At 60.3% G+C, this 26,352-nt stretch overlaps 2 protein-coding genes across 2 annotated transcripts in view; one reads left to right on the plus strand and one right to left on the minus strand.

Annotated features, from left to right (window-relative positions):
• Gp6 (glycoprotein VI platelet) overlaps nucleotides 1-10,490 on the plus strand; it is a 14,023-nt gene extending 3,533 nt beyond the window's left edge. Inside the window, exons 4-8 of the mRNA XM_078031482.1 lie at nucleotides 98-382; nucleotides 4,065-4,118; nucleotides 8,406-8,465; nucleotides 9,649-9,699; nucleotides 10,126-10,490. Coding sequence (XP_077887608.1) covers nucleotides 98-382; nucleotides 4,065-4,118; nucleotides 8,406-8,465; nucleotides 9,649-9,699; nucleotides 10,126-10,367 — 692 coding nt within the window. The 3' untranslated portion in view covers nucleotides 10,368-10,490. The remainder of the gene's footprint in view (nucleotides 1-97; nucleotides 383-4,064; nucleotides 4,119-8,405; nucleotides 8,466-9,648; nucleotides 9,700-10,125) is intronic.
• A 3,184-nt stretch (nucleotides 10,491-13,674) lies between these two features.
• Nucleotides 13,675-25,955, minus strand: Nlrp2 (NLR family pyrin domain containing 2). The gene is made up of 10 exons (XM_078031480.1): nucleotides 25,476-25,955; nucleotides 24,910-24,981; nucleotides 23,237-24,824; nucleotides 21,527-21,697; nucleotides 21,003-21,167; nucleotides 19,419-19,589; nucleotides 18,946-19,116; nucleotides 17,353-17,523; nucleotides 15,470-15,640; nucleotides 13,675-14,011 (listed from the first exon to the last, which is right to left on the minus strand). Exons 1-10 carry the CDS (start codon nucleotides 25,564-25,566, stop codon nucleotides 13,873-13,875), a joined length of 2,910 nt encoding a protein of 969 aa, XP_077887606.1. The 5' UTR covers nucleotides 25,567-25,955; the 3' UTR covers nucleotides 13,675-13,872.
• Between the last annotated feature and the right edge of the window lie 397 nt (nucleotides 25,956-26,352).

Consider the following 26,352-nt stretch of genomic DNA (forward strand, 5'->3'; position numbering starts at 1 on the left):
TCCCTGGGCTGGGGCAGGGAGCGGCCCCTCCAGGAGGGGAGAAGTGAGGTAGCTGGGACGCTGGCCACGGCTCTGACCCCGTCTTCTCTCCTCCCAGGGGTCTTCGACAAGCCCTCGCTCACTGCGCATCCCAGCCCCGTGGTGCCCCCAGGGGGGGATGTGACCTTGAAGTGTCAGAGCCAATATGGCTTTGACCAGTTTGCTCTGTATAAGGAGGGGGACGCTGGGTTCTACAAGAGACTCGAGCATCGGTACCATGCAGATTTCCCCATGGTCCCGGTGACCACTGCTCACAGCGGGACCTACCGGTGCTACAGCTTTTCCAACGTCTCCCCGTACCTGTGGTCAAGCCCCAGCAACCCCATGGTGCTCACAGTCACAGGTAAGGGGTGCAGACCCCACTCTCCTTCCTCAGCCTCCGAGGCCCTCAGTGCCGTTCCAAGGGGTGCATGGGAGGGCAGGGAACCTCGCCAGGTGGCTTTGGGGGATGTACAAGTTTCTTGTTGCTGCTGTGACAAATTACCCCAAAGTTCCTGATTACACCAACTTGAGCTTGGTGTAATCAGGAAGTCAGAATTTCTTTCACTGAGATGAAAGAAATGTCCACAGGGCTGTGCTCCTCCTGGGGTTCCAGGGGACAGTCCTTTCCTGCGCATTTCCAGCTTCCAAGGTGCCACAGTCTTTGGCTTCCTCCATCTTCAGAGCCAGCTCTGCAGCACCTTCCAGTCTCTGACTGTCCCGCCTCCCTCTCCCACCTGTAAGGCCCCTCTGATGGTCACAGGTTCAGTCTCTGTCCCGCCTCCCTCTCCCACCTGTAAGGCCCCTCTGATGGTCACAGGTTCAGTCTCTGTCCCGCCTCCCTCTCCCACCTGTAAGGCCCCTCTGATGGTCACAGGTTCAGTCTCTGTCCCGCCTCCCTCTCCCACCTGTAAGGCCCCTCTGATGGTCACAGGTTCAGTCTCTGTCCCGCCTCCCTCTCCCACCTGTAAGGCCCCTCTGATGGTCACAGGTTCAGTCTCTGACTGTCCTGCCTCCCTCTCCCACCTGTAAGGCCCCTCTGATGGTCACAGGTTCAGTCTCTGTCCCGCCTCCCTCTCCCACCTGTAAGGCCCCTCTGATGGTCACAGGTTCAGTCTCTGTCCCGCCTCCCTCTCCCACCTGTAAGGCCCCTCTGATGGTCACAGGTTCAGTCTCTGACTGTCCTGCCTCCCTCTCCCACCTGTAAGGCCCCTCTGATGGTCACAGGTTCAGTCTCTGTCCCGCCTCCCTCTCCCACCTGTAAGGCCCCTCTGATGGTCACAGGTTCAGTCTCTGTCCCGCCTCCCTCTCCCACCTGTAAGGCCCCTCTGATGGTCACAGGTTCAGTCTCTGTCCCGCCTCCCTCTCCCACCTGTAAGGCCCCTCTGATGGTCACAGGTTCAGTCTCTGACTGTCCCGCCTCCCTCTCCCACCTGTAAGGCCCCTCCTGATGGTCACAGGTTCAGTCTCTGACTGTCCTGCCTCCCTCTCCCACCTGTAAGGCCCCTCTGATGGTCACAGGTTCAGTCTCTGTCCCGCCTCCCTCTCCCACCTGTAAGGCCCCTCTGATGGTCACAGGTTCAGTCTCTGTCCCGCCTCCCTCTCCCACCTGTAAGGCCCCTCTGATGGTCACAGGTTCAGTCTCTGACTGTCCCGCCTCCCTCTCCCACCTGTGAGGCCCCTCCTGATGGTCACAGGTTCAGACTGTCTGGGTTTGGGCAGTGAGTACAGGAGTCTTCACTGTGAGCCCTCTACTCACAGGTGCGCCTCAAGAGCCAGACTCCTGCTTCAGGCTCAGCCTTTCAGAGACCATGAGGCTGGGGCTACGGCTCAGAGTGGCCCAGGGCTCAGTCCCCAGTATCAAGGAGGGGAGAGGTGGGGAGGGAGAGAGGGAAGGGGGAGGGAGGGAGAGAGAGTAGGGGAGGGAGGGAGAGAGGGAGGGAGAGGGAGGGGGAGGGAGAGAGAAAGAGAGGGAGGGAGGGAGAAAGAGTGGAGGAGGGAGAGAGAGAGGGAGGGAGAGGTAGGGGAGGGAGAGAGAAAGAGAGAGGGAGGGAGAGAGAGTGGAGGAGGGAGAGAGGGAGGGAGTGGGAGGGAGGAGGGAGAGAGGGGAGGGAGGGAGAGAGAGTGGAGGAGGGAGAGAGGGAGGGAGAGGGAGGAGGGAGGGAGACAGAGAGGGAGGGAGAGGGAGGAGGGAGGGAGACAGAGAGGGAGGGAGAGGGAAGGGGAGGGAGAGAGAGAGGGAGGGAGGGAGAGGAAGGGAGGGAGGGGGGAGAGAGAGAGGGAGAGGGAGGGGGAGGGAGAGAGAGAGGGAGGGAGGGAGAGGAAGGGAGGGAGGGGGGAGAGAGAGAGAGGGAGGGAGAGGGGGGAGGGAGAGAGAGGGAGGGAGGGAGAGAGAGTGGGGGAGGGAGAGAGAGAGGGAGGGAGGGAGAGGGAGGGGGAGGGAGAGAGAGAGAGAGGGAGGGAGAGAGAGAGGGAGGGAGGGAGAGAGAGAGGGAGGGAGGGAGACGGAGGGGGGAGGGAGAGAGAGAGGGAGGAGGGAGGGAGGGAGAGAGAGAGAGAGAGAGAGAGAGAGAGAGAGAGAGAGAGAGAGTATGTACTTTCCCAACTATTTGAAGCCGACATTTTTGTTTAAATGTCCCAGTGTAAAGAAGACTAAATATTCTATTAGCAACAAGACAATTCTGTTCCTAATATACAGTGAGTTAAAAAGCCACAGCTAAGATGGAAATGTGTATGTATTCAAACTTATTTTCTTCCAAATCCAGCAGGTGAGGTCACTGTTGAGTGAAGTCATCCTTTTTAAACTGCTTTCTTTTTTCTTTTATTTTGGTACCAGGGATTGAACCCAGGGGGTACTTAACCACTTAGCCACATCCCCAGCCCTTTTAAAAAATATTTTACTTAGAGACAGGGTCCTGCTGAATTGCTTAGGGACTCGCTAAGTTGCTGAGGCTGGCTTTGAACTCGCAATCCTCCTGCCTCAGCCTCTGGAGTCCCTGGGATTACAGGTGTGTGCCACCGTGCAGGGCTCGAGGTTCTCATCCATTTTTTGTTTTTTTATTGAACACATTTAAAGAGTGTTCCATGGGGGCTGAGACTTCTCAATATGCACACACACACACACACACACACACACACATGCACACATGCACGCATATGCACAGTTACTGGCAGAGCAAACCTGTTTAATAGACGGTGCACCAGCACAGGTGTGACCGTGACCGAGGCAGGCCCTGGGGAGCAGAGGTTCACTTGACAGACCCCTCAGGGTGGTCCAGAAGGCTCAGAGAACACCTTGTCCAGCTGGATCTTAGTGTGAACAGGAGGGGTGCTGCGGGTGGGTGGGACCCTGGGACCAAGTGTCCTGAGGTGGCAGGTGGGAAGGGAGTGTGTCTGCCTCTTAGAAATCCTCTCCTCCCCACGGTCACTCCTACCCTCCCCCTGAGCTCACACTGTGGTCCCTGCTGCCCAGGGGGACCAGAGCCAGTCCTGCTCCTAGAGATAAGCAAGAAGGTCAGTGACAGGAACCCAGAAGAGGGGTCATGGGGACCCAGAAGAGAGGTCACGGGGACCCAGACGAGGGGGCAGAAGGGAGTTCATGGGGACCCAGGAGAGGGGCAGAGGGGGTCATGGGGACCCAGGAGAGGGACAAAGGGGGTCATGGGGACCCAGGAGAGGGGCAGAGGGGGGTCATGGGGACCCAGAAGAGGGGCAGAGGGGGGCCATGGGGACCCAGGAGAGGGGCAGAGGGGGGCCATGGGGACCCAGGAGAGGGGAAGAGGGGGGCCATGGGGACCCAGGAGAGGGGCAGAGGGGGGTGGAAGGTGCACGGGGACCCAGGAGAGGGGCAGAGGGGGGCCATGGGGACCCAGGAGAGGGGCAGAGGGGGGTGGAAGGTGCACGGGGCGTAGTGTAGGTCCTTCGGTCAGCGGTGCCAGCCTCTGCAGGCCATTCCCACGGGGACAGTGAGGCAGGGCACTGCTTCCTAGCGGCTCAGGGCCTCGGCCACCGATGGAGCACAGACTCCTCTCCTTTCTGGTTTCCAGGCCCCTCCGTGCCCCCCAGCCAGCCACCCACAGAGGCAGCCTCCTCCGCGACAGGTGGGTCCAGGGCCCTGGTGCCGGTGTGGGGGGGGCGTGAGGACCCCTTCCTTCTCCTCGGGCTCCTGGATTTGGCCAGGGGCCTCTTCCACGGGTGTGCGGTTTATAGGAGCCTTTACTTCAGCCTGTGGTGAGGGTGGGAATCACAGGCCCCTGGACCCCACCTGCTGCCCAGGGCTCCCCGTCCCACTGGGCCATGGCGTGTGAGGTCCCAGGTGCAGCGAGGCTCCAGGCAGTGTGACACTGCAGAGCCTGGACCTGGCCTTGGAGCCTCGGATCCCAGCCCTCAGCGGTTCTCCAGCTCCTGCGGGCCTCAGAGTCACCTGGGGGCCTTCTTAAAGGGACCAATCAGCCCTGGGTTTCTGAGTCCTCGGGTCTGGGCTGGGTTCCGCCATTTCCCACAGTCCCCGGAGAAGCCAATGCAGGGTACTGCCCTGAGGGAGGCTGCCCTAGGTCTCCTGTGTGCAGGGTCCCTGTTTCCAGAGGCCCCTTGGCTGAGCCCGGTGCGCTGGAGCTGGCCTGTGCTCACAGCGGAGTGCACCAGGCAGCACAGCCCCCTTCCCCGGGTCTGGGGGGGCGGTCAGGCACCAGGCGCCACACACCCTGTTGAGAGGAGCCAAGGGAGGCCAGGAGGCCAGCAGCAGGACCAGCAGCGTGAGACCTGTGTGCCCCGAGGATTGCTTGCACTTCCCACTTGTTAAATCATTTTTTCTATTCTATTTTTTTAATGCGGGGGGGGGGGCAGGAATACCAGGATTGAACCCAGGGGCACTCATCCACTGAGCCACATCCACAGCCCTTTTTGTATTTTATTTAGAGACAGGGTCTCACTGAGTTGCTCAGTGCCTTGCTGTTGAACTCTTGGTCCTCCTGTCTCAGCCTCCGGAGCTGCTGGGGTTATAGGAGTGTGCCACTGCACCTGGCTTCTACTCATTAGGAAAAAAAAAAAAGCATGTGTATACACACACACACACACACATTTAGTTCTAGATGGACACAACACCTTTATTTTGTTTATTTAGTTTGTTTTAGTGTGGTGCTGGGGATTGACCAGAGCCTTGCACATGCTAGGCGAGCGCTCCACCCCTGAGCCCCAGCCCAGCCCTCATTCACTTGTACACCCTCTCCCACGTCTCGTCTGTGTCGGTGCATGCGTCACAGTCAGTCGCACGTGACAGTGGGGCTTGGGGCTACGCATCTGTACAGGCACACAGTGTGACAACGCAGTTGGCGGATGCTGCTCCCCGCACTGCCCCTCCATCCCCCGTCCCACCCCTCAGTCCCTTTCCTCTGATGACTGCCCTTTGACCTTTAGGAGGTCCTTTCCCCTCTGTAGCTTCTGCATGTGAGAGAGAGCACAGGACCCTTGACCTTCTGCGTTTACATGACGGTCTCTAGTTGCCCCCATTTTCCCTTCTTCTTTGTGACTGAACAAGTCTCCGCTGTATGTACCTATCAGATCTTCTGTATCAGTTCATCCACGCTTGGACACCTGGGCTGGATCCGTAGTGTGGCTACTGTGGGCTGTGCTGCTGTGAACACGGGTGTGTAAGGTGACTTTGAACCTTCAGGATAGACACCGAGGGGTGGTAACCGGCCACAGGGTGGCTCCGAGCCTGGTCTTTGAGGAGCTCCATGCTGATTTCCGCACTGACTCACAGTCCCACCACAGTGTGGACGTGTCCCTCTTCCTCCACACCCTCTCCAGCACTGGTCATCCATGTCCTTGATGCCTGCCCTCCTGCCTGCTGTGAGATGAGATTGCAGTGTAGTTCTGATCTGCACTCCCCTGATTTTAACAGCCTTGGACATTTTTGTGTATGTGTTGGCCATTTAGATTCTTCTTTTGAGAAGTGTCTGCCTGGTTCACTTGCCCATTGATTAATTGGGTTATTGAGTTTTTGGTTTCTTGGGTTCTTTAGATATTCTCCCCTTCTGTGGTTCTCTCTGCACATTCCTGACTGCTTCCTTTGCTGTTCGGCAGATCTTCTATTTTAAAATAATGGAGAGTCGTGGGAAGTTTGCAAGGACAGCACAGAATGATCCTGTGGGGTCCCCTTACCCACCTCCCCTGATGGCTCCATTTTACAGAATTGAAACACAACACAAAGACCAGGAGTCTCGCTCGCATTGGCATGAAGCGTGTGTATGGCTCTGGGTCCATCTGTCACGGGGAGATTCACGTGGCCACCACTGACCTCACGCGCAGGACTCCTTGTCCCCCACAAGGCCTCCCCTCGGCCACCCCGACTTAGTCAGCCAAAGACCTGACCAGAATGTGTGGAGGAGGAAGAGTTGGTTTGGCTCTGGGTTTCAGAGGCCTCAGTTCATAGATGGCTGACTTCATGGCTCAGCCCCACGGGAGGCAGGTCCCCTTGGCAGAAGGGCATGGTGAGGAAAGCAGGTCAGAACCTGGCACCAGGAGGGGGGTGTGGGGGAGAGGGAGGGGGGGAGGGAGGGAGAGGGAGGGAGAGAGAGAGAGAGGGAGAGAGGGAGGGAGGGAGGGAGGGGGAGAGAGGGAGGGAGGGGGAGAGAGAGAGACAGAGAGAGAGGGAGGGAGGGAGGGAGGGGGAGAGAGGGAGGGAGGGGGAGAGAGAGACAGAGAGAGAGGGAGGGAGGGGGAGAGAGAGAGACAGAGAGAGAGGGAGGGAGGGAGGGAGGGGGAGAGAGAGACAGGAAGAGGGAGAGGGAGGGAGGGAGAGGGAGAGAGAGGGAGAGGGAGAGGGAGAGGGAGAGGGAGACAGAGGAAGAGGGAGAGGGAGGGAGGGAGAGGGAGAGGGAGGGAGAGGGAGAGGGAGAGGGAGAGGAGAGAGGGAGGGGGAGGGGAGAGAGAGAGAGAGAGAGAGAGAGAGAGAGAGAGAGAGAGAGAGAGGGAGAGAGAGGGAGAGAGAGGGAGAGAGAGCGAGCTGGATGCAAAATATGAACCCCAGCCAGGTGAGGTGGTGTGTGCCTGTAATCCAGCGACTCAGAAGGCTGAGGCAGAAGGGTCGCAAGTTCGAGGCCAGGACCTTTAGCAAGGTCCTCGGCGACTTATTGAGACACTGTCTCAAAATGAAAAAATAAAAGGGGCTAGGGGAGTGGCTCTGTGCTTAAGCACCCCTGGTTCCAGTCCCAGTACCCCATGTGTGTCTCCCGATGCACACCAGTGTCCCACCTTCCTGGGTCACACCCTGCCTGCCTGCAGTGACCCCCGCTAGTTAACGCCCTCATAACCCAATCGTTGTGTCCTCTCTAAACTTTCTTGCATTGTCATACACATGAGCTTTTGGGGGACCCTCACACACCCCTTCACATTCCATCCACCCCTCCCCTCCCCACCACCCCAACACCTGCATCTACTGATGAGTTCTGTGTGTATATTTTGCGTTTCTAGAACAGATGATGGACGGCACCCCCCAGTCTGACCGTTCCGGTGGCCTTTTCCCCTGGGCACAGTGCCCCTGAGGCCCTCTGGGCTGTTCTCCTTCCTTGACTGCGGAGTGGTCTCCCGGGAAGGCAGTGCCACACACTGTTCAAAAGCTTCACTAACTAATCTCACAGGAGGAGAAGTGACCCCGAGAAACCCAGTCCCACTCCAGGCAGAGCTGAGTGTGAGCCAGGCTTTTGAGCCAGTCCTACCATATAGACGTCCCCAGCACAGCCCCATGACAACAAGAGCTGCATAGGACAGGTGCAGACGGAGGGGCTTCAGGAGTATTTCGTGGCCAGGTGAAATGAGGGGAGGTCCCTGGGTCAGCAAATGGCCTTGGTGGAGGGGCCTCCTGAGCTCGTTCCGGGGGCTGGTGAAGACCACTGGTCAGTCGTTATGCTGACATATTCATGTCCCTACGGAATTCACCATGTCCACCAGGATAGTTAGAAAAAGAAACAAACAAGCAAACAGACGGATGTTGGTGAGGAGGTGGGGAAGCTGGACGCACCTCCCTTACTGGTGGGGTGTGAAATGGTGCTGTGTTTGGAAAGCAGCCTGCGGTCCTTCGAGGAGTCAGACATAGAGTTGTCCCGTGACCCAGCGATTTCACTCCAGGGTTTGTACCAAGACAGTTGAGAACCTAGGTCCACACAGGTCCGTGTGTGACGGCTACGGTAGCATCACGCACAATGGCACCACAGCGGAACGGGATCCGGTTCTCTCCAGAGAGGTGGATGCTGAGACTTGGGGCCTTTTGACTTTGTCTCTCCTCAGAGATAGGGGTTCTGGGCAGCCGCTGCCCCTTGAGGGGTCTGCAGAGAGGGGCCCTTGGGAAGAACTGACATTATCCATGTCATTATGATCCCTCTGCTTAGCGTCCCCCGAAGCCTCCAGGAGACTGATCACCTCACCCAGGAACAGAGCCTCGACCACCGGTGAGTAGCCCGACACTCGGAGCCCAGCAGGGAGGCGTGTGAGGCGGCTCTCTTCCGCCATCCAGTCCTCTGGGCTTAACTCATGTCGCGAGCCCCGCCCTAACCAGGACAGCCCTGGGCTGAGCATGGAGGCCCGGGGGCTGGCTCCGAGGCCAGCAGAGGAGCGTTGTGGGGAGGGCCTGTCCCAGGATGGCGCTAACAGGAAGACCATCGCCAGTCTCTACGGGAACTTGTTCCCACACCCCACCCACTGTCCCTGCACGCACAGGTCCTACTCCAGTCCAACTGCAGCAGTGTCACGGGCCCACTGAGGGACAGGTCAGGGGTCCCCATGGTCCCATGAGCGTAGACGTCAGCCGCCCTTGGCCTTCGGGGTCTGGCTGTGCCGCCCTCTCCCGCCCCGCCCCGCCCAGCCGCCTGCTCGGCCTTCCTCCTGTCACTGTGGTTCCTCAGGAAGCGGTTCTCGACTCTCCAGGCTGCATTGTCCCGTGAGCTCAGTGACCCGAGAGGTACCTGCTGCAGAAATGCTAATAGCATGTCAAAACTGTCACCTCACTTCTTGGACTTCTCCAAAATCCGGGAGCCCCACGCGGACCATGTCTGTTAGACCTCGAGGTCCCTGTCACCCAGTACGACGACGCCGAGCACCCGGCAGGTCTCAGGGAGTACTGAGGACTAAGCAGAGTTGGCACGTGGGTGCTTCCCATGTGTCTGTGACAGCTGAGTGACCCTCGTCTGACGTGCTTGGGCCCAGAGGGGCTCTGGGTTTGGGAACATTTGCCCGCGGACAGGGAGGCGTCTTGCCGACGGGACCCCAGTCCAAATGGGACTCATGCTGGGTCACGTGCCCCTACACACGGGGCCTGAAGGCAGTTCCACACAGCACTTTCTGTGCCCCTGTGTTTCGACCGTGACCTGTCACGTGGGATTTTCCACTTGGGGTGTCATCAGTGCTCAAAAATTTCAAACTGTGCGAATCTCGGGATTCAGGATGTCGCATTAGGGAAGCTCAGTCTGTGTTGATCTAACTCTTGGAATGTGGTGTGAGCAATGCCGTCACAGCCAGGCTCCCACGCCTCATGGTGCTGGGCAGGGGGTCACATCTGGACGGCCGCCTCCGTAGTTCTCGTCCCCCCCAGGGGCAGGTCCCGTTTGCCCACACTTGGCCTGCTTTGATTCCTAGCCCGGTCCAGGAACGTCCCCGTCTCTCCAGAGGGGTCCAGCACTCCAATTGGTAAGCCGTCCTCTCAGACCGCCCCTTCCCCCTGTTCTCGCCCAAAGCAGACCCTGGCCCTGCGTGGGAGCCGAGCACTGCCCGGGGGCTGGTGGGAAGGACGTTAGGGAGGCGCAGGAGCTCAGAGTGGGCGATCAGATCAGGAGGGAAGGCTGGTTCTCCAAGGGGCCGGAGAGAGAAAAATTCCTTGTAGCTCTCTTCTGCCCCGGGGAGATGACCATGGCCTGTCTGAACGTGTGGGAGGTGAGACAGTCTGTCCTACGCGGCCCGACACTGGTTGTGGCGCCCTAGGGAGGAGTCGGGCATCCCAGCGGGTGGAGAATCACAGGGACCCAGATCAGGTGGCATGGTGAGAAGCCCAGATAGGGCCTGGGGTGTCCTGGGGATGGGCTCTTGTCCCCTGCTCCGACCCCACCATTCCCCCAGGTCTCGCCCGCCAGGACCACACCCAGGGGAACCTGGTCCGGATCTGCCTCGGTGCCGTGGTCCTCGTTCTGCTGCTGGGTGTGGTGGCCGAGGACTGGCACAGTCAGAGGAGAGCCCCGCGGCCCAGGCTCAAGCCCGTGCAGAGGCCCCTCCCGCCCCTCCCACAGACGCAGCGTGGCGGTCAGGAGGAGCACCTCCGTCAGAACCCTGGTGTGGCCGCGTCCAAGAGCCAGAGGGTGTGAAGGCCGTGGGGGGCCAGGCTGTGGGCGGAGGAGGCTGGGCCTCTTCAGGGAGGCGCAGAGCAGTGTCTACGGGACTCTGTCTCCTTGGCTGCGAGGGTCCAGTGGAGGCTGCGTGTCCTAGACACCTTCACCTGTGGTCACTAAGTCCCTGGACAGGCACCGATGGCCTCCCCTCGCCCTCCTAATACGGGCTCCACATCCATCCCCCACTCATGGCTCACTGTCCGCCCTGTGCGCGGCCTTCCCTGCCCCCTGTCCTCAGGTTGGCCCACCCCACCCATCTTCAGCTGTGGTCTGGTAAATCTGTTTTTAGAAAGGTCCTGGTTCTTCTAGGCAGTCGGATGCGCTTCTTGTTGTCACCAGCACACAATAAAAGTCACAGTGGCCCCAGCCCCAGGAGGGGTCATCCTTACCCTGTGTGTCCACACTGAAACCACGGACAGAGCCCGAGCCCACACATCGTGTTTCTCTGAACACACTCTGGGGCCTTGGGGCCGCTAGGGAAACTCAGGGTGACCTGAGCACCGTGACAGAGGACCTGATTCCAGGGTACCTGCTAAGTGACCTTGTCCGTGGTCTGCTTCTGGAATTTTCCATTTGATATTTCAGAACGAGGTTGACTGCTGGTAATGGAGCTGTGGAAGGCACCCACGTCTGGGGGCAGGGAGAGAACCTGAAGGTCTGCAGGGGCCCTGACGGGTGCCTCCAGGTGGGGACAGCGGGGAGGGGACTGCTGCAGAGGGGGGTGGTCCTTTACAGAGTTGAAAACTGGGACAGACAGAGGGAGGGCGGCACCCACTGTGACGTACTAGATGCCACCATCACACCTTTAAGACGTGCAGGTGACTGTCGCCAACAGTGTGCTGTATGTCTCAGAAAGCCGGGAGGAGGGATCTGGATGTTGTCACCACGAAGAAACGGTGAGGGACGGCCATTCCCTCATGTGCTGGACTGTCACGTGGTCGATGCGCACAACTCCTGTGTTTTTATGTCCGTGAAACATAGATCTAGGGGAAGGTTGACGTTATGTGAACTTTACTTTGTCTCAGTTGGCTTTGCCTCTGTGACCAAAACATGGGACAAGAACAATGGGGGGGAGTTTATGTGGGGCTGTTCCAGAGGCCTCGGTCCAGGGGTGACCGACTCCGTGGCTCTGGGCCCAAGGCGAGGGAGAAGCTCATGGCAGAGGGTGTAGAGGGGGAAAGCCATTCAGGGTGGGGCAACAGGAAACGCCCCATTCACCAGGGACCCAGCACACCCCACCTGCCCCAGTGTCCACCTGCTAATTGCCTCGTGGACTATCGTATCAGCCCACGTCCACCCCAGCCTCCATGGACGCGACCCCTGAATGCCCGGAGCTCCAGCTCCCACAGAAGGAACCTCGAGCCAGGGGACCCGGCCCTGGGGGTAACTGCCCCGAAGTGAGCGACGCTCCTGGTTGGGTTTGGCCTCAGGCGCTGCCAGAGAGGGACTGGAGGTTCACGTGGCATCTCCGCGTTTTATACCCAAACTCAAGCCTGGATCAGATGCTGGGGGAGAGGAGTCCTAACCAGAGCCACCCAGGCAGGTGACCAGGATGTGGATGACTCAGCCCTCTGGCCACCTGGCCTGTCCTCCACAGTGGCCTCCTCCCTGGGGCCTGGACACAGGCAGCTCTTCCTTCCCTGGTTTCTGGACACCTCGGCCCTCATGTCCTCATGAGTCCCTTATGTCCCCATGAGTCCCTTATGTCCCGGTGCCTGCCCTCTCACCTGTGAGGTCAGCCACGTGCACCATGGGAAAGTAGAAGCTTGAAATCCCACCTTCCATTCACAGATAGGGAGAGCCACCAGGCAGTTCCGTGACAGCCCAGGTTCAGGCGGAGCAGGGCACCCGCAGCCGAGGACAGGAGAGTGCTTGTGGGCCGAGTCAGGTGGTCCTGGGAGCCTCCGTCTTGAATGGTGGGGCGTCCAGGGGATGATGTGCACTCGAGGGAGGTTGAGGAGGTGAGCATCAGGGGTCGCTCACTGGACAGGTTGTATGGACAGCCCGGGCGGACGGCCCGGTGTGCAGTGTGTGGAAATGGCAGCCCCTCAGGAGCCCCACGTCACGTCCTGAATCTGGTGCTTTCCCAGGCGAGTGGAAGGTGGCCTGAGTCTTCCACGACAGTGCCCAGCTCCTGCAGCCGCGGGAGGAGGAGGGGACTGCGAGGCTGTGGGGGCTGTGCCGCCTGTCAGGGGCATGCAGGTGTTTTTGACGTCCCACGGCTTCCGCTGGGCAAGTCCGTGGGGGCAGCAGTGTTAGGAGGAGGCAGCAGTTTGAGGAGGAAGCCTGAGGGACTAGCGCCAGCCAGGCATGGACCTGGAGGTAGGGGGCGTCCAGACAGGAGGAGCCACAGGGCAGCCACCAGCGAGAGAGCAGCAGCAGGGACAGTGGGGGCACTGTCATGGCTCAGTGCTGTGCTGTCTGGCTTTCAGAAAACCAGGAGGGGCCGGGACGTGGGTCAGCGGTGGGGCTCTTGCCTTGGGTGTGTGAGGCCCCACATTGGACCTCCAGCCCCAACAAAAATCCCAGGAAAAGCCTTCATGTGCAGAGGCACGGCTGAACCTAGAGGACACTGCTGAGTGACATGAGCCAGAAAGAGAGGAACCCCACATAGGCCGTGTGTGTGGACCCCAGGTGCTGGGCCCACGGCGGCAGAGCACTGCACGTGGCTACCACAGGCTGGTCCCCAAAGGCAGGAGGGCAAGTTCCCTGGGTTCTTGGTAGAGCAACTAACGTGGCCGCCAATGACGGGTAGTCACAGTACCGAGTCCTGCCCACCCGCTAGGTCACTGTGTGGGGCTCCCCTGCTGAGTACCACCTCAGGTCCTTCCAGGGTCACGTGACCTTCTTGCCACAGCATTTGTTTACCCACTGGCCATTATCAAGGGTGGACTCTTGTTCTGTTTTCACTGGGTGACTTTCGGGGGAGCCTTGCACACGGAAGCGCTCACTTTACCACCGACTACATTCCCAGCCCCCAGACATCTTTAGTGTGGACTGGACTTCCCAGCATTGTGCAGAGGAATCTGTGCCTGTAATACTCTGGGGTCGGAAGCTGACCTGGCCAGCTCACGGCCCCGCGGCCAGTCCTGAGCCCCAGCCCCAGCCGACAGCGGATCCCAGCAGAGCGGAGCAGGGCCACAGGAGCCCGTGCACAAGACCCTGCCTCCTCGCCTGGTCCCGGTTCTCCCGAGACAGAGCCGTTCTCTCCAGACAGAGCTGCTCTTCCCTGCTCTGGCGAGAGCCACCAACACCAAGCTGCCGTGAATGCGTTCACCTTTATTCCTCTACACCCTACACTGTGACACCAACCTCCGCAGCTCCGGGGTGAGCGACTGCGCATGCTCGTGTACACCAGAGCAGGCGAGGGCCGCAGGGTCGCCCAGCCCAGCCGCTGCCCATCACCCAGGAGGCTCGCGGGAGGCACCCGACAGCCTGAGGACCGTGACTCTGGAAGGGGGAATCTGGGGCGCAGGGAGGTTCAGAAAAGGAAGTCATGAGCCGAGGGTCTGTGTCTCTGGGGGTCGCAGCGGCTGCCGTCGATGGCCAGCTGCGGGTTGCTCTCTTTGATCTCTCTCAGGAGATTCTGGATGTCCGTGTCGGATTCGTCTATTTTCAACCTGGGGCACGAAGCGGGAGAAAACGCTGGTCACCTGATTCCCAAGTGCCCGAGGGCCTGGTGCTTGAGGGGCCCACAGGCCCTGGCCGCCCTCTCCCAGGGTCTGTGCTGCACAGGAGGGGTCATTAGGCAGTGGCACAGGGTGGACAGCAGCAGTGTGTGCCTGGATGGTGCTGGCACAGCCGGCATGAGTCGGCACCAATGGCACATGTGACAACTGATGCCACTTCAGTGACCCCTGCCGACCCCTGTTCTGTCTGGTGGACCCAGGAGCACCTGTCCCTAGGGACGTACACCTTGGACCAACCGAGGTGACCACCTCTTGTCTGGGCCGGCCCCTCGGCCACCGCACTGGTTTTGCCTCATTTCTAGGATTCACCCTGAGGTAATCCCACTCAACCATGTGAGGGTAGACGTGGGGACAGAGGGACAGGGGTCCCTGAAGGCGTCCGCTGCCAGGGTGCTTGTTGGCAGGGAGGCCCCACCTTGCCAGCACATCATTGATTCGGGCTGGGGCTCACAACTGGGCGCGGGGCCCCGAGCTGGCGGGTCAGTGTCTCATCAGCAGCCTGAAGCACCTTGGCTACCGCAGGCCCAGCTAGCACCGGGGCGGACTGAGGTGACCCTCCAGGTCAAGGGTGATTGCAGGAGCTCAGTCACAGTCTGCCTAGAGGACAGAGCCAACTCCCCAGCCAAACCCAGGGCTTGCACACCCGTGGGGCGAGCGAGAAGCAGGTCCAAGACCCGCCCCCGAAGACCAGGGTGGCCATCAGGATCTTTGGTGTCCAGCACAGAAGGTGTCAGCAGTCCATCTGGGAGTCACTGGAAGGTTGGGTGCTGATATAGGGCCCAAATCCAGGCTCTGGAAGGGCAGGGCCTGGTGCTCACGTGGCTCTGGGACTGGAGCAAGAAGCCCTTACCCGGTCACCGTCCCGGAACTCCAAGACCGTGGGGGGTGACTCATGAGAGTGCTTGGTAGGGGCGGCAGGGCTTATGGCCCCGGGGCCTGACCACCGACAGGGACTCCGGGTGGAGCTTCCCGTGAGGTAAGCGTGCAGTCTGCTTCCTCCCCGTTCACGGCCGTTTCCAGAGCTCCTGTGAAGGGGCCTGCAGACCGCAGAGCCAAAGGCAGCTCCCCCCAGCGGTCAAGCTGGCTGCCGCCGACCGAGAGGGCACCTTGGGGGCAGCCTCGCTCTGGACAGCTTCCGTCCAGGGCCGACTGAAGGAGGTGATGGCTGGCCTCTGCAGCCCGCCCTCACATGATCCTGGCTTCTTGGCCTCCCACAAGTGCTGGTCTCCTCTCCGACTGGCCAATACAGTGGACGGGTCAACGGGAGGGCTCTCTGGTGACCAGCTGCCCAGGCAGGTAGCTGCATATTGGCAAGGGCCCCTGAGAGGGAATCCTAAGGCTTCCGTCTCACCTCAAAACCCTCCTGGGGGACAGGGCCGGGGCCCGTACCTGAGCGTCTGCAGGGGGCAGTTCTGAAGTCTCAAGGCGTCACACAGCATCTTGACTCCGTGGAAGCCCAGGGAGTTCTGGCCCAGGTCCAGGGTGACCAGGCTGCGGTTGCAGATGAGGGCGGAGGAGAGGTCCTGGCAGCTGAAGGGGGTCAGGGAGCAGCCCCATAGCCTGCGGGGACACAGGAGCAAGGGAGACCCTGGCCGGTGCTCCTCAGGCCTCCGGTGGGCCTTGGGGATCCGACCCTGGGCATCGAGCATCAGGGCCTGTCCCCTAACAAGGGACAGAGGAGTGTGCCACATAGTACATGGGGGGCTGTGAGGACGGTAGTGGCCGGGTGGCTGGTTGAAGGCGACCCGAGTGGGTGGAGACCTGGAGGAGGAGCTCCCGGGCAGAGAAGCGCTGTGCTGAACCTCTGAACCCCGAGGTTGCGTATGATCATCTCAAAACCAAAGGTCAAGGCAGCAGACAAGACGGGCAGGGAGGATTAGGTACAGGGCAGCTCGGCAGAGCCAGGCTGCCATCATCCTCGGGTTGGGTTGAGACGGGTGCCCCCTCGGGCCCCGGGAGGGGGTAGGAGCTACACCTTGGGTATCCTTTTTGCTTGGGCGGAAAGCAAAGACACCTGACCTGTTTGAGGGCATGTGACCCCCAGGTGTCACCAGTTTGGGGAGGTGTGTGGCCAGACGCCAGGAAGAGGGCAACGGGGTTCCAGGGTGGATGGGACTTGGAAGAGGAAGAAAGAGCAACTGGAGGATTCTGTTCCGAGTGAAATCATCTGTTCAGAGATCCCGTGGGCTCCGAGTGCCCAAAAGTCCTGGTTTAAGACTCCATCTCATTCCCTCAGTGGCCACCCTGCTCCTGCTGGTGTGAGTCTGGCTTTTTAGATGCCCGTCACCGCAGCCATGCTCTGTTTGGGATGGGGTCTGAGAGCGCCATGGCTGGCCTGCTTGGTGGCTGGAGCGTCTGTGCAGACACAGGTGCCTGGCTGCTGGGGCAGTGCCCTGCTGAGGCAGCTGTGCCAGTCTCAGCCTCAACCTTGACCTGACACTCGGCTCCCGGGAATAAAGGGGCTCCCGTCAGACAGCCAGGGTTTCCCCCAGCTCTGCTGCACCTGCACCTGTCTACTAACAGTCACTTTAAACAGTGGCCTTGAGAGCCGCACCAAGCTCCTGACCTTGCACACGGCAACTTAGTACCAACCAGGGAGTCAGCTGCGTCCCGCTGCCAGCTCTGAACTGCTCAATGACACAATGAACAAAGGCACTCCAGATGCCAGTGGCCCGGTGGAAATCAAGCTGGCCGCTTGGCCAGTCTGCCTCTGCATCTCGTCTGTTTTCCTTACAGCCGACGATGGCCAAGGTAGGAAACCATGCAGGTGTCCCCGGCAGGGGAGGATGGAGAGGGAACAGCAGGTGTTGGCACAGGAGGCAGCGGCCCTGGCATTTGTGGCCACAGGATGAACCAGGAGGATACTACGCGGGGCAAGAGGAGCGGCAGGACAGGCCCCGCTCACGTGTGGACAGCGCCTGCAGAGACCCCTGTGTATCTGGCCGAGGAGACCCAGCCCTGGCAGGACCTGTAAGGTGGCCCCCAGGGGCACCCACTCGCTGGCCTCTGGGGTGTGTTCCCGGGTGCCGCCGGTTCCCACCTCTCTGGACACTGGGACTGGGCAGCAGGGGCTGCTTCTCAATGTCTAGCATCGCGGCTTCCAAGTTCCTCCCGGTGACCTTTGGCAGACTAGAGCCCGTTCCCCCGACCGTCCTGGTGACTTTAAGATACTCCGCTGACTTATTGGAACCTCTGGATCCCCACGGAGCCGCCCGCTCCGGTGACACCTCCCTCCCCGGCCGGGACGGTGCAGTAAGTAAGGCGGAACTCACCACAGGTGCTGCAGGCCGCACCACGGTGCCTTCAGAGCCTCACAGAGCACCTTCAGGCCGGTGACCCCAATGTGGTTCAGCCCCAGGTCCAGCTGTGTCAGTCTGGACCCTTGGCGGAGGACCGTGGAGAGGTGGCCACAGCCCTCGCTGGTGATGCTGCAGCACCACAGCCTGGAGGCAGCGAGGAGAAGGGACCGTCAGTCCCCGGGGCCACCTGAGCCAGGACCCTCCCCCTCGGCCAGCTGGGACCAGGAGACGGGAGGGTAGCCACGGCGGATGGCGTGACCTCGACCACGACCACCACCAGACTAGCCTGCAGGCGGGGCGGCGGGGAGGCGGCTTCTCGCCATCGGAGGCTTACTGTGCGGACAGGGTCCTGGCACGTCACCTCTGTCCCGCTGACTAAGGGCTGCGATGGTGAGTAGATTTCAGATTCCGCCTGGAGCGTGTCCTAGGTGGGAACTCCAGGAGAAGCCGACATGGTGTGTGTGTGTGTGTGTGTGTGTGTGAGAGAGACTGTGTGTGACAGAGACCGTGTGTGAGAGAGACCGTGTGGGTGAGAGACCGTGTGAGGGTGTGCAAGACTGTGTGGGTGTGCAAGACTGTGTGTGGGTGTGTGTGTGAGAGAGACTGTGTGTGGGTGAGACTGTGTGTGACAGAGACCGTGTGTGAGAGAGACCGTGTGGGTGAGAGACCGTGTGTGGGTGTGCAAGACTGTGTGTGGGTGAGAGAGAGACTGTGTGGGTGTTCAAGACTGTGTGGGTGTGTGTGAGAGACTATGTGAGAGAGAGAGACACGTGTGTGGGTATGAGAGGGTGACCGAGTGTGACTGTGTGTGACTGTGGGGTGGATGCCCAACAGGCCCTGCGTGTGTAAGCCTGTGCTCCTCCCAAGTCACGTGCCCAGAGCCGAGTGAGCAGTTTCTCTGTCGGAGGCGACTTCCCGGACCGCAGAGCCGGCAGCGCTCGGCAGTCTCTGAACAGGACCAGGGACCGTAGCCCCAACTGTTGGTGCTGGGGACGGAGCCCAGGCGCTGTGCCACCAAGCGACCTCTCCAGCGTTTTAGGGAACTGTTATTTTGAGGCAGGGTCTTGCTAAGCTGCAGGGGTCCCCCAAGTTGCCCAGGCTTGGGGCTTGCACTCCGGCATCTCCGCCTCAGGGTTGCTGGGACGACAGGCGTGTGCCCGGACCTGGCAGCCCCTTTCTCTCTAAGGCTTTGTCCTTGGCGTCAGATGACTTCCACTATGCCCAGGGCATGTGGCCTCTGCGACTCGGTTCTAAAAACCGGACCTGGGCACCCGCCACACCCCGCAGGGCCCCGTGTAACAGTGACACTTCTTTCTGTGCTGGGACCACACGCAGGGCCTCACGCAGGCTAAGGGTGCGTTCCACCCTGACCTATGTCCCTGGCTGGCACCAGTTTTCTTTGTCACCATCTCCCTGGTCTCGCCAGTTATGACTGCTAGTGTCATACTTGGGAGTTCCGAGGAGTTGTCTGCTGCCAGCAGCCCCTCGGGCCTCACGCACAGCGACCCGCGGGCCTCACGCACACCGAGCTGCGGGCCTCACGCACACGGCAGACCCAGGACTTACACCAGCGTCTGCAGCCGGCACTCGGGGTAGCGCAAGCCCTCACACAGGGTCTCCACCCCATTGTCCCCGAGGTCGTTCTTGGCCAGGCACAGGTGTGTCAGCCTCTGGCTGACAACCAGAGTGACAGACACTTCCTTGCAACAGGCTTCCGTGAGTTGACAGTTCTCCAACCTGCAGGAGTCACAGGAAAGGCCAGTGAGCAGAGCACCCCACACCCAGTCTTCCCAGCAGCCTCCAAACAGGGGGTCCCGAAAGCCCGTCTCAGTTCCTCGTCCTCTTCCCACCCTGCTGGTGACCCCGTGGGGGATGGAGAGGACAGGAGTGAGATGCTGGAACTGTTCGCCTGGACCAGAGACGGGAGCAGGCGTAGGGTCACTGGGTGGTTTCCACAGGGCTGCCTGCAGGTCCAGGGCCACCGTTCTTCCCCTGCGTCCCCAGACCCCACAGGACACCCAGGAGGTGGGGAGACTTACGACAGCCTCTGCACGGGGCACGTGGGGTGTCTCAGCCCTGCGCACAGCAGCTTGGCCCCCTCGTCCAGGAGCTCGCTGTCGGAGAGGTCCAGGCACGTCAGGGAGTGATTGAACTGCAGGGTCAGGAAGAGGTCCGCCCACTCCGGTACAGGGGCAGAGCAGGGCCCCAGCCTGTGGGGGAGATGGAGCTCGTCATTCCCGAGAATCCAAGCTCAGTGGGATGGCCTCCGGTCTGGCACTCGGCTGTGCCAGTGCCCCAAGGCATGTGCGGTCCAGCGCCCTGGCTGTCACGGTTGCCCAGGGCCAGCAGCCCAAACCTTCTGGGAGCCAGCAAGAAATGCAGGTCCGCATCCCCCCGCCCGGCTCTGATGCAGAGTCCAGCGTCCCCCAGGGGAGGTGTTGATTCCTGTGCCACGTCCACAGGATGCGACTCAGACCACCTGGGACAGGACCCAGGAATCCACACTTCAGCAGTGCCCAGGAGACACAGTAGCCTCTGGCGGGACCACAGGTCTAGAACGACATTCAGAAACCCTGGGTGGACATCCCGAAGCACGGAGCCTTGTTCTGCTCCCGACTGTGGGCAGGAGGAGCCCTTGGCACCAGGCCTGGGCCGGGCTCTTCTGTGGAGTAGGTGTGGGAACGCCGTCTCCCTCTGGCACCTGCGAATCGGAGCCAAGAGTGTCCTCACGCTGAGGGTCACAGGTCGGTACCCCAACTGGGGCCCAAGGGGGGTGCCTGCCACGTGGCTGAAGTGACTGGAAACCTCAAGAGGAACAGGGAAGACCTTCTCTCAGAGCCCAAGTCACAGCAGAGGAGCCCACCGAGCGGGGGAGCCAGGCGCAAGGTCAGGTGCCTCCGGAGGGACAGGAGGCTGGGCTTGCGCGGCCTCCTATGGGCCTCCAATTTGGTATCAACTTCCTGGCCAAAAATCAGCCAGTGGCCCAGGTCTCTAGTCACACGACTCTGTCCTTGTTGACCCTCCCAGGAGGGGGCAAGGAGGGTCCTTTGCAATGGCCAATGGCGATGGCCATCAAGGCATGTGCTGGGACCTGGTTTCCCCTGCCCTCTGCCCTGGGACGGGCTGGCTGCCCCATTTTGCTTTGTTGAAGAGCCCAGCAACCCCTCCCTCAGCAGAGGCTAATGCCCACTGTAGACTGTCCCTGCTGCCACTCCAGGTGGGGGTGGCCAACACCAGCACAGTTCTGCAGAGAACTTCCCAAGGCAGATCTCCAGAGTGCCGAGGAGAGGGCAGCCTGGGCTCCTGGGGTCCTTGCCTGGACAGGGGAGGCCTTTGGCCTCGTGACCCAGGAGGTTCGTGAACCCCCAGTGGCCCGATAGGATGCTCTCCAGGTTCTGGGTAGCCCTTAGGCCTGGGGGCTTCCCTGTGTGGTAGTTCAGGTTACTCAGTGCTCAAGGCTGGAGGAGACCGAACTCCAGCCCGTGTGCTATTCTGGCCAATGCACCCCGGGTGCTGCCATTTCCAGTTAAAATAAGGAAGGTTTTCTTCCAATTTATGCAGATTTGCAGCCCAGGTTGTGATAGCTCTGTGCCAGGAGGGGTCTTGGTGACAGAGAGAGATACCTGAGACATTGCAGCTTGCATCTCCAGTGACTCAAAACCTGACGCAACGAGGAAAGCACACCGTCCAGCTCACTGCCTTCGAGGATCAGATGTGTCAGGGTCTTGTGTCCTCCCAAAGCCAGGCAGAGGTTCTGATAAGCACCATCGGGGAAAATGTTTTTGAGGCTAAGGAACAGAAAACAAAGATGAGGCTTTGAGTTCTATACTTCTGCACATGAACAGAAACATAGTTGCAGGATGGCGACATTTTGGAACCTTTCTTTCACATTAAAAAATACTCCTTAGTCCCAGCGACTCGGAAGGCCGAGGCAGGAAGATGGCAAGTTTGAGGCTAGCACGCTCTCTTCCTCCTGCACGCGGCATTAACCTGGCTTTATGGGATCCTCCCACTGTACTCCCCAAGGACAGGAGCGTCTCGGCGCCTGGTTGGAGTCTGGGACAGGAATCTGAATATTCCTCCAACATCCAACAGTAAGAAGCTTGGCTGTGCCCCTTGGGATGTGGGCCTGGGACAAAGGACTTACACCACTTTCTGGAGACAGCAGTTTGCAGAGGCCAGCTGGTCACAGAGCGTGCTCACAAACTGGCTGCTCAGGAAGCTGTGGCTGATGTCCAGGAAGACCAGGCTCTTGTTGGAGCTGAACACAGAGCAGAGCTCGCTCCAGGGAAAATGTAGGTTCTGATGACTCTGGAACCTACCCAAGAGAAGGGAAAAGTTACCAACCCAACGTCACGAAGGAGAAAAATCGACATCTGTCCTTCACAGTCAAGGTGTTCAGGGTCACTCTGGGTGCTCCCCTTCGACACACGATTTATGAGTCGTTGAGCACCTCTGGTCTCAGAGCCAAGAGCAGGCTGTCGGACGGGATGAGCAGAAGAGCCAGAGAACAGTGCAAGGGAACGGCTCCTGCCCACGGGGTACGTGGACAGCTGCAGGCTCAGTGCGCACAGCCCACGCAGGTGCCAACCAGGGAGGGGAGACTTGGGAGGGGAGACCTGCCCACACCACTCGGGGTCGGAGCTCCAGGTCCCTCACGGCCAGGCTCAGCTTCCCCCTCCTTCAGTCTCTGCTTGGGTGGGAGCGGAGCCGACTCCAGGTCAAGGGGAACATTCTGGAGGGGCACCACCTCTGACCCCAGGGAAGCACGTGTTGGTTCCAACCCTGTGTCTAACCATTCCAGAGACTGGAGGTGGCAAGGTGACAGAACCAGGGTGGGCGCAAGAGGCAACGCCCCACACCAGCAGGCAGTGACTTCGGAGTGTGACCGCAGGACATTATGACCCAGGAGACTCGAACCCTATGCCCAGCCAGGCGTGGTGTTCTGAAGCCAGACGTCCTCCGAACCCGGAGGACCATAGGGATGGGGATACCGCAGCACTGCTCACGAGAGCCCTGGTGCCCACTGTGGGGGGCGGGTAGAGCCACAGAGGTCCATGCACACAACAGGTCGTTCAGCTACGAGGGAGGAGTCATTCCACCATTTGCAACTGAACCAATGGAGCCAGAGGGCAGTTAAGGATGAGAGGCAGACCGGAAGTCAGGATGGCATGTCCTCTCCTATGTGAGGCATAGGGCCCCTGGAGGCAGCACAGCCATCCCTAGGGTCTAGGGAAGGCCGTGGGCAGGGTCTGGGGAAGGCCGTGGGCGGGGTCTGGGGAAGGCCGTGGGCGGGGTCTGGGGAAGGCCGTGGGCGGGGTCTGGGGAAGGCTGTGGGCGGGGTCTGGGGAAGGCTGTGGGCGGGGTCTGTGGGAGGCTGTGGGCGGGGTCTGGAAGGCTGTGGGCGGGGTCTGAGGAGAGCACCTGGCAGGCTCCTCTAGAGGCACCACGCTGGGCCCACAGATCCACAAACACATGTGAGCCCTAAAGGAGAACCAAGCTGTAGCTGGGAGCCAACGGAGCTCGGCTGCCCTCACATGAACCCATGGAGGTGCTCCAGTTGTGGCTGGCCGAGGCCATCCCTGGCCAGACAGTGGCAAGCAGGTGAAGAAGGCCTCCCTGGCCCTGATGCGGTGGCCTCTCCCGAACGTGGGATTAACTAGCCCTCCCCATGGTGGGGCCAGAGCATGGTGATCCTCCCTCACCTCCTGCAGCCCACCCACGCAGGTCGCCCCCTTGGCCATGATGGCTCACCTCCAGAGAAGAGCCACAGTGTCATGCTTCCCCCCTCAAGGGTTAAACAGGAGGCTCTGGCCTCCTTCCCTGGAGGCCCAGTGGACCGTGGCAGGGCACTCACCTTCCATCCAGAGCATCCAGCTCCAGCGCCACCTCCTCCTCCGGGAGCACCCCCTTGGCCACCCGCAGCGAGAGCCTCTGCAGGTCCTGGCAGTGCCGGAGGCAGAAGGAGCAGCTCAGGAGGTCCTGGCTGGTGGTCAGGTGCAGGGATGCGTCCTTCAGAGCGGCCGTGGCTTTGCTCACCAGCTCTGGGTCCTGAGACTCGTAGAGGCAGTGGAAGACCTCCAGAAGGCCCACTGCCCACAGCACGGGCTCCTCCTCCTCCGACGTGCGCTTCAGCAGCTCCTGCCCGGCCTCCAAGGACACTTGGCAGCCGAAAGTGGCCTCCAGCTCCCTCGCCCTGGCCCCGTTCAGGAGGCCCCACAGGAAGCGGCCGGCCTGGGCCAGCTGGGGATTCCTTGCTCTGGCCTCCGTGGAGAATAGCTCCCGCACACCCCTGATGTCCAACCTGGAGCCCTGCCACTCGCTGTCCCCGGGGAACCGCAGGATGTAGAAGGCGGCCGCCAGGAACTGCTGCATGCTGAGGTGGATGAAGGAGAAGCAGTCCTCGTGGTCCCTGTCCCTCTGGAGGACATGCCTGTCCAGGAAGGGACGGAGGTCGGCCTCTTCCACCTCAAGTGGCTCCAGGTCTTCTGTGTCGAACAGGGACACCCGGGTCCACAGGCCCTGGGCAGCCAGGAGACACAGGGCCTTCAGAGGGCGTCGCAGGTGGGGATGGCCGCCGGGCGCTGGCGTGAACTGGTCACAGAGGAACCTCAGGAACAGTGATGTGGTGGTCTGGCAAGCCAAGCCAGGGTCCTCTCCACCGTCCATCAGGAGCTTCAGAGTTGCGCAGAGCAGCTGGCACACGGCGGGCGCAGTGCCCAGGTGGAGCAGGGCTGGGCTGTGCTTTATGGTGTCCAGAGCTCGCAGTGCCTGGTCTGTGTCCTCAAAGTGTCTCAGGAAGAACTGCTCCCTGTCAGCCTCCGAGAAGCCCTCCACCTCCACCAGCAGCGGCTGTTCCACAAGGAGCAGGAGCTCCCGCAGGGCCTCGCGCCGCGTGGTGACCAACAGGGTGGCCTTGGCCACCATCTTCCTCTTCAGCAAGCTGCTCAGCAGGACGGGCACCGGCTTCTTCTGGTTCCAGTCACTACAGATGTCATGGATCAGCACCCCCGCCGGCACCTTCAGCTCCTCGAAGCCATCCACCACGAACAGGACGTTCTCTGCTCGGGTCAGGACCTCCAGGGCGACGTCCTGCATCTCGGGGCAGTTCCTGCAGATCAGCTCTGCGAAGGTGCATGGGATCATGCGGTTGAGCTCCCTGCAGCTGAGGTAGAAGGCGCAGTGCAGAGGACTCTGACTGAACTCCGACCAGTCCAGCAAAGTCCTCTTGGCCTGCGTGGTCTTCCCAACGCCTGCAGCACCGTGCAGCACCACTGTGCGCGGCCTGGCCTCAGGGCCCATAAGTGGACTCAAGAATGGTATCAGCCTCTGGTTTCTCTGGGTGACGTCGTAGAAAATGTCACTGTCTTCAGGCCAAAATGTACTTGTCCAGGCTGAAGCAGGCTTAGGCTCGAGAACGCTGGGCTTCCCATCCTCCTCCTCTCCTGAAAAACATCAAATGCCAGGAAGGCGATTTACCTCCTATGCCCTCAAACACCAAATTTGTGGCATGAGAGGGAGTTCACCCACCTGCCTCTTTCTGCAAGGACTCCTCCAGGTCTCGCAGCATGGCGTGCTCCATCGTGAGCCCCTGGGCATCCTCTGTAACACACAGAAGAAGCTGGACTGCGGGGCCATGGGTTCTCCTGCACCAACAGTCAAAGGAGGCAAAGAAGGCCTCCGGGACGGGGTCTGCTTTATTGTGGCAAAATGCACAAGACCGACCACTTTTAGGTTGGAGGGGCAGCTCAGCAGGGGACTTGGGTTCAGTCCCCAGCACCATGAAAGATGGAAACGTGTACAATTGGTACTTCCACAGTGTCACGAGACCATCACCACCGTCTGTTCCCAAACTCCTTCTGATCCCTCACACCCAGAACCACCCATCACGACCCCTCCCCAGTTCCTGGTACATACTGACCCTCATCTGTCTCTGGGTTTATTTGGGGAGTTTCATATAAACAGGCTCCTGAGGGAATGGCCTTCTGTGACTCCCTGCCCTGAACAACGCTGGCTGCCCTTCCAAGCTGCAGTGTCCTGCCCTCTGTGGCGGGGAATGCCCATGGCATGGACAGGGATTTCATTCGTCCACTCACCCACGGGGGACATCTGGTTGTGCCTATCTTCTGGGAATTGTGACTCATGCTGCCAACGTACACTCTCACATTTTCTTGTTTCAATACCCATCTTTAACCCTTTTGCACATATACCTAGGAGAATTGCCGAGTTAGTCAGTAATTCTATTCTTGTAGAACCACCGAACTGCTGGAAAACATGCTAATTAACCAGGAGAAAAATCAGAAGTCTAAAGCAGGCACCATGGACTGAACTCTGTGCACCAGGGGTTGACCCTGAAGCCCTAACCCCAACACACTGAAGACGAGACGCCGTGGAGGACAAATGAGGCCGACGGGACGTGTGTCCTGGTAACAAGGGGCCCAGGAGGCACACAGAGAAGGCAGCTCTCTTGCAAGAGAGAGAGGCCAGCCCGCCAGACCTTGATCTGGCGCATCCAGCCCCCAGAATGGTGAGAAAATAGCTTTTGCAGAAGGCACCGGGTCTGCGGTGTTCGGCGCTGGCAGCCCAAGCAGAGGAAACCAGCACCCTCAGTAGCCACCAGAAGCACAGGCCCGGCACTCCTGGGCTTCCAGGAGCCTGGGTTCCTGCTCTCATGAGGCCTCTCGGTTTGATGAGGACCTAAGCCCCATGACACACAGGGGACAACATCAACTGTGGACGGTGGCGGCAGACAGCACAGGGGCCTGGGCTGTCACTTATCACGCCGCCCCAGTCCCCGGTAACATGATCCAAGCCCGTTGCTCCCTGGAGTCATCTTTGTTCTCCTGCAGAGGTTTCCAGAGTCTGGGGCCCAAGTGAGCTCTGAAAGTGAGGGCAGTTGGGCTTCTTGTCACAGCACCCCTGAAACGCACACCAGGAAGACATCTTGAATCCAGCTTTGGGGGTCCAATCCCC

The sequence above is a fragment of the Ictidomys tridecemlineatus genome, chromosome 15 (assembly GCF_052094955.1).
Source record: "Ictidomys tridecemlineatus isolate mIctTri1 chromosome 15, mIctTri1.hap1, whole genome shotgun sequence".
Classification (NCBI taxonomy): Eukaryota; Metazoa; Chordata; class Mammalia; order Rodentia; family Sciuridae; genus Ictidomys; species Ictidomys tridecemlineatus.

Excerpts from the sequence above, each read along its gene's own strand:
- Nlrp2 (XM_078031480.1), bottom strand. The coding sequence starts at position 25,566 with ATGGGTATTGAAACAAGAAAATGTGAGAGTGTACGTTGGCAGCATGAG. Across the intron at positions 19,590-21,002 it reads TGCAAGCTGCAATGTCTCAG|GCTGGGGCCCTGCTCTGCCC; the intron begins GTATCTCTCTCT and ends TCTCCCCCACAG. Across the intron at positions 15,641-17,352 it reads TGCGGCCTGCAGCACCTGTG|GCTATGGGGCTGCTCCCTGA; the intron begins GTGAGTTCCGCC and ends GTGTCCCCGCAG.